Source organism: Sciurus carolinensis, chromosome 9 (assembly GCF_902686445.1).
Source record: "Sciurus carolinensis chromosome 9, mSciCar1.2, whole genome shotgun sequence".
In the NCBI taxonomy this organism is placed as follows: domain Eukaryota; kingdom Metazoa; phylum Chordata; class Mammalia; order Rodentia; family Sciuridae; genus Sciurus; species Sciurus carolinensis.
In genome coordinates, this window is record NC_062221.1 from 128,700,023 (window position 1) to 128,705,745 (window position 5,723).

Below are 5,723 nucleotides of genomic sequence, written 5' to 3' on the forward strand. Positions count from 1 at the left end.
CTAACACTTTGGGAAGTTCTGAAAGGCCGTCCTTTGGCTGAAGGAGATTCGTGGGAAACCAGATACCACATTCACATGAGCATGAGATAGTTTCAGTTTCTGTTTTACTTCCTGTGTCTCAAGTTATTGTCAAAAGGGCAAGGAAAAAAACATTTTTAGAATTACATTTTAGATAAAATTTATCAAATGTCAGTATCGTGCATTTATTCTTCAGCATTTGTCATTTATGGTCCATTCTCATTGTTATTAAGTAAAGAAAAAGTTTGATTTGTAAGATATTGGATCATCTTGCTTACGTGTCCATTATTAATGAAGGTTTTTTCTGGGTCCAGACAGCAAGTCTGGTGTGAACGTTAGGGAAAGGAGTACTCTTATGGCTGTGAAATTTCTCTGGGCTAGGAAAGGTCTGCTTTGGTTCTGCTGAGAAACTTGCACATCCACTTCAGAACTGATTGACAAGATTTTGGGGTAGAAGAGAATCCTGTAGTCAGTCCTTAAGAAGTAAGGAACTTGAGAGCAAACCTACAGAATCAGAAGGGAAGAAAATGTAAACCAAGGGAAAAATGGGAGGGAGGGAGGGAGGCAAATTTATTTGGCCATTTCTTATATGCAAAAACAGTGTAAAATGACACAGGATCCTCTGCATTGATCAAGTTCACTACAGCTCTGCTACCTTCATATTCTCAATTATCATAGTGACACCTTCACAGATATCACCATCAGATACACTGGCCACATAAGGAATGCCGTTTGGAGAATGTTTAATCCACCTTATGACTGAGGACAGATGTTCGATGTCCTCAAAAGAGACTTTAGAGATCACTTGGGGAAGATTTTAGAGGATATCAATGTTAATCTTGGAAAATTCTTTGGGACTTAAGATCTCCTCTGTGAACTTAAAGGGTAAATATAAATTAACATCATCTATTTTGTTGTCTCAGGTGAATTGCTTCTGGGTAATCAAGGAATCAGCCTGTCTAGTGTTTAGAGCAGCAACTCTGACTGGGGTAGATAGAAAACCTGAAACCAAAAGGCAGATGTCAAAAAAAGACCTGAGACTTCCTTCTTGACACATAGAATGTGAAAATGATAAATAAATTGAAAGCACCTGCAGTATTCCCAATCTGTCTTTATGGGGACAAGGTAGTTATGAAAACAAGTCACTATGAAAATAGTAGAGTGGAATGACATTGCACTCTGGATTCAAGCAGGGTTGTGTAGGGTGATTCTGTCAGCACCACACCCAGTCCTAGACCCGGAAAGCACTGAGGTGTCACAGACCATTCCTTTCTTCCATGAAGATGTTCTGGGAACCTTCTTATGATGTAGGTGGAACCTTTCCTGCCCCTCAGATTCTTGTGCAGATAAGAAGTCTTTGATATTCAAATCACGTTCCTCAGTTCTTCTGGCTGTCTCCAGCAGGGAAATCTTAAATAAACATACCATGGTTTTGCAATTAGGAGAAATAATTAAGGGCAAAGTAGGAAAGAAAAACAGTACCGCATGTGTGACTTTGTGAGATGACCCCAAGTCATCAAATGCACAGGCAGCAGACTTCCAATCTGCAAAGAACTATGAATTAGAGATTAGTTAACTGATGTCACCCAATGGATGTTTAATATCTTTTCACGTATATTGAGGAAATTTGCACGATAACCTGGCACTAAACTTGGCTCAGCCCAATATCAAAGCTGGTCTACAATTAGAAAGATAAAGTAACACCTCATGCAGATCCCCGCTGGGCCCACAAGCAACACCAAAATGTTCTTCTACTCTTTCTTTAAATTTACCTATAAAATATTATTTATTATTTTCATCTTTATGAATTTGGTATAAACATGGGTGAATCATCTTAGTTCCTAAATTCAAAATAAGTAAAGAGAACTAAAAGGGCAAGAAATGAAAAGTTATGAATAAAGAACCCTGTCATCATTCTAAACTGACATCACAAAGAGAAATTATTTAAAGAGATCTTTTGAAAATGAAAATCTGCAAACCCCATAAAAGATTTTTTTCATTAGAATTTCCATCTGGGTATATGCATTTTTTTAAAAATCCACAGGTGATAGAAGTAAATTTCAGTTTTAAAAGAAAATCACCTAATGACCATAAGTAATGTAGAATATATTCTAATTGCATAAGAAAATGCAGATTTATGAGATTCTCCCCATAACACACTTTCACCTTTTACCAGATTATGACATCTGGAACTTCAGTACCATTCTACTGAATATAGGCTTAACAGATTCTTTTTCTTTTTAACAATAGTGAACTCTGTTACAGCCAATAAAATCTCCAGTTTGAAACATTCTTGCAGCCACCTTAGGCCAAGAGACACTTCCACATATGTCCTGTATTTATCCAGGAAGTAAAGGACTTCCTCTTCCTTGTCATGTTCAGATGTGCTAGACGCCTGTAAGTGAATGATTTCCTTTTTCGAGACTCACTTTCGTAGACAGAAGCCTAGATAGATATAGTTGATAGATATAGATTGTGTGTGTGTGTGTGTGAGAGAGAGAGAGAAGAAGGAGGAGGAAGGGAGGGAGGGAAGGAGGGAGGGAGAGATAGCTTGACCACCTTCACTGGAATCCCTCAGATGCTTCTAAAAATTTTAAGCCTCTGGACCCTACCTTATGTGTACCAAGTCGAACTCCCAGGGCAAGGCATAAGAATTTACATTTTGCATCTGGTGTGGAGGTCATTCTGCATACCACTGCTTCAGAAATCCCAGATTCTCTCCAGGTCTCTTTAAGTTTTTATATTAGTCAGACAACACCAGCACAGCGTGATACCTCCTTATTTCTCAGTTGCCCTTATTCCTGAAAAATCCTGTTTCTCTTTCTCAATTCTATACTAACCTGCATGTTCAACTAATTCAAAATTCTCAGCATGAGTTAACATGTGACTGCTAGAATGTTTCAAACTGGTAATTTTATTCATTGCAATAATGTCTTCTCTTATTAAAAAGAAAAAGGATATGTTAATTAGAAATCCTTGAACTACATGTTCTCTGAACTTCTAAGAAAGATATTGACTGGATGAAATATGATATATTAAACACTCTCTTCTGAAGCAATCACTCCAAACAGCCTTTATAGTTTCAGCTACAAGGTGAATCACATGCAGTATAACCACTTGCGAATATTCAATAAAAAAGCAGTACTCAGCCAAATCCTCCATCACTAAGAATAGCTGTAGTACCCATAAAATATTTTCAGCATGAGGATTGAGACATTTTTGGCTTGGTTTATAAAAGGGCTATTACTCTTTTCTCCAAAAGCTGATATTTCTTCAGAAATACTCATTCCTTATAGCTCAAGGTTTTTGGAGAGTGAAACTCACACCCTGGGGTTGATTCTACAAAGATGAGAAGTTTCCCATCCTTGTTTCCGAACCTGGGAACCTCTGAGCTATATAAGGTAGACATCTTAGGTGATTGGAGAGAGGGAATTTATCACTTACTTAGGGGACTGTCAGACTCCCAAAGGATTTGTGTAGCTAATACCTGATGCTCCAGAGTCCTCAAATAGAAGGCATGGTACTGTATTCTACAGTCGTCAGTTCCTGGGAGAGAGATCACTGGTTCTCTGTACCAACAGTGGAATAACTAAAAAATTCCCTCCCATGCTGGGTTTTCTTGGGGATGGACAGGAGTCGTGAGATGAGAAGGGGAAACCACGTGTGGACTAGCACACCACTGGCACAGGGTTAGAAGTTCTATCAGATGCTCAGATCCTGGAAAACCCCTCTTTACTGTCCCTATTCTATTCTAGCCTGCATGTTTAATTAATTCACAATTCAGGTAAAATTCAGATTTTGTTGTTTTGGTGTTTTTTTAGGTGTGTGTTTCTTTCTGTTTTATTTTCGTTTTTATCACCGGCAACCCACTCCCTTGCTAGCTCCTCCTATAGGATCCAGGAGAATCCTCTTCTGCGTTGTTCCTAATACCAGCATGAGAAGAACGAATCCATCTCCCTCCCCACTCAGAAAATACGCACACACCAAGCAAGGAAACCCAACTCTAGACTAGTATGCAAGTTTATTGAGAATTTGACAGATGCGACCACAACTCCATCATGACAAGAGGCACGGTGTCATGAAGAATTCAAAGGTAATACACGTCCAGTTGCTGTCAAGCTTCTGGAAGTGTCCCAACCCACACTGTCCGTGGAAAGAAGGCAGCTCGAGGTATCCTGTGGTTTTTCAGCTTCTTCCTTTAGGACTCTGGTGCTAGGTCTGCAAAGCAGTCACTTGGAGGAGGATGACCAAATGAGGACGAAAGTAGTAGGTAAAGGAGGAACGTGGAGATGTGCCACTCTGCCTTCGGGAGAGAGGAGGTTCTGCCTCGGGAATTTCAGCAGATTAGTAGAGATCGTAGGGCCAGTATCTTCTGTAGCTGAAAGCCCCACAGCCATTATAGCCATAGCCTAAGCCATAGCCCGCTGGAGAGTAGGTGCTGCCGAAGCCACAGCCCACGCTGTATCCCAGGGGATAGCCGTAGCTGCCCCAGTAACATCCTGGGAAGACAGAACCAGAGAAGTCGTTGCAGAACATGGTGTTGGGAGTGGAAGGCTTAGGTAGCAGGGGAATGCGGTGTGATGGAGTTCCTGGTCTCAGAACCCGGCTTATATACCCTGGTGATGGGGCGTGGCCAAAAAATGCAAAGCGTTCCTTTTCATTCTTGACACCAATTTGCACTACCAAAAAAGCTCATTAATTTGCTTTGCTCTTGCTTAAGAGTCTTTACGGTTGCTTAAGAAAGCTCTCCTGTGATATAATGCAGGGAGAAGATTCCTTCAAACAAATTACGTGCCTTCCTAAAAAAAAATTATTGCAGGACTTCAAAGCACTTGTCTTAGAGCCCCTACATATAATTCTCTGTCAGCAGGTTTTATAACGCTAAGAAAATTCTGACGCTGTTAGCTGTTAGCTGTCCTCTTGCTTTCTGAATTTCCACAACACAGAGCTGGAATTCAATAAATAGGTGTGGGATACATTAATAAATGAAATAATAAATAGATAATGATTCTATCTCAAAAATCAAAGTAGTTCTTAGCATTTGCTTACTTGAAGAATTCTCTTTTTTGACATACACAAGACAAATGCCATAGGGCTTCTCAGAACCATTCCTTTTTTATTTTATGTTTCTAACTACAGGTACTCTGTTTAGGACACTGTTCAAAAATGAATCTTAATTAAGGACCCCACGTGAATGATAAGTAACACCATGTTTCTGGATCACTGCTTGAGTTAATCTTAAAATATAAAAGAATAGAGTTTGTGGATTAATCCTAATACTGAATGTCAAACAAGTGTAATTTGTTGGTCCGATACACTTTCTAAAGCAAATATTGAAAACAGAAACAAGGTAGAAACAGAAAAATGAATGGAAATTTTATCCTATAGACTCTGTTTTCCATTAGAGCTAAGATACCAGATTATCTCTGACACATGTGATGATCTTGTGAAGAGCCAGGTGACAACATTGCATCACTGTCATTTTATTTTTTAGAATGATCATTCGGCCCAGGATAGGGAAGAACAGTGGTTTCTTTTTAAGTAGAACTTGAGTTCTCAAATCTGGATAAAGGAGGGATAAGATTGATCAAAACTGTCTTGGATTGTACAAGACCAGATAAATTCTCCCCAGGTTCCTAGGGTGGGACTCCTCACAATGGCACTTAGGGTAAGAATTTATAGAAATCATGCATGGCAAACAAGAA

At 39.3% G+C, this 5,723-nt stretch overlaps 1 protein-coding gene across 1 annotated transcript; it reads right to left on the reverse strand.

Annotated features, from left to right (window-relative positions):
• Nucleotides 1–4,091: 4,091 nt before the first annotated feature.
• LOC124992375 (keratin-associated protein 8-1) lies at nucleotides 4,092–4,554 on the reverse strand. The gene has a single exon (XM_047563101.1). It carries the CDS (start codon nucleotides 4,552–4,554, stop codon nucleotides 4,363–4,365), a length of 192 nt encoding a protein of 63 aa, XP_047419057.1. The 3' UTR covers nucleotides 4,092–4,362.
• Between the last annotated feature and the right edge of the window lie 1,169 nt (nucleotides 4,555–5,723).

Coding starts and splice junctions, on each gene's coding strand:
- LOC124992375 (XM_047563101.1), bottom strand. CDS start 4,554: ATGTTCTGCAACGACTTCTCTGGTTCTGTCTTCCCAGGATGTTACTGG.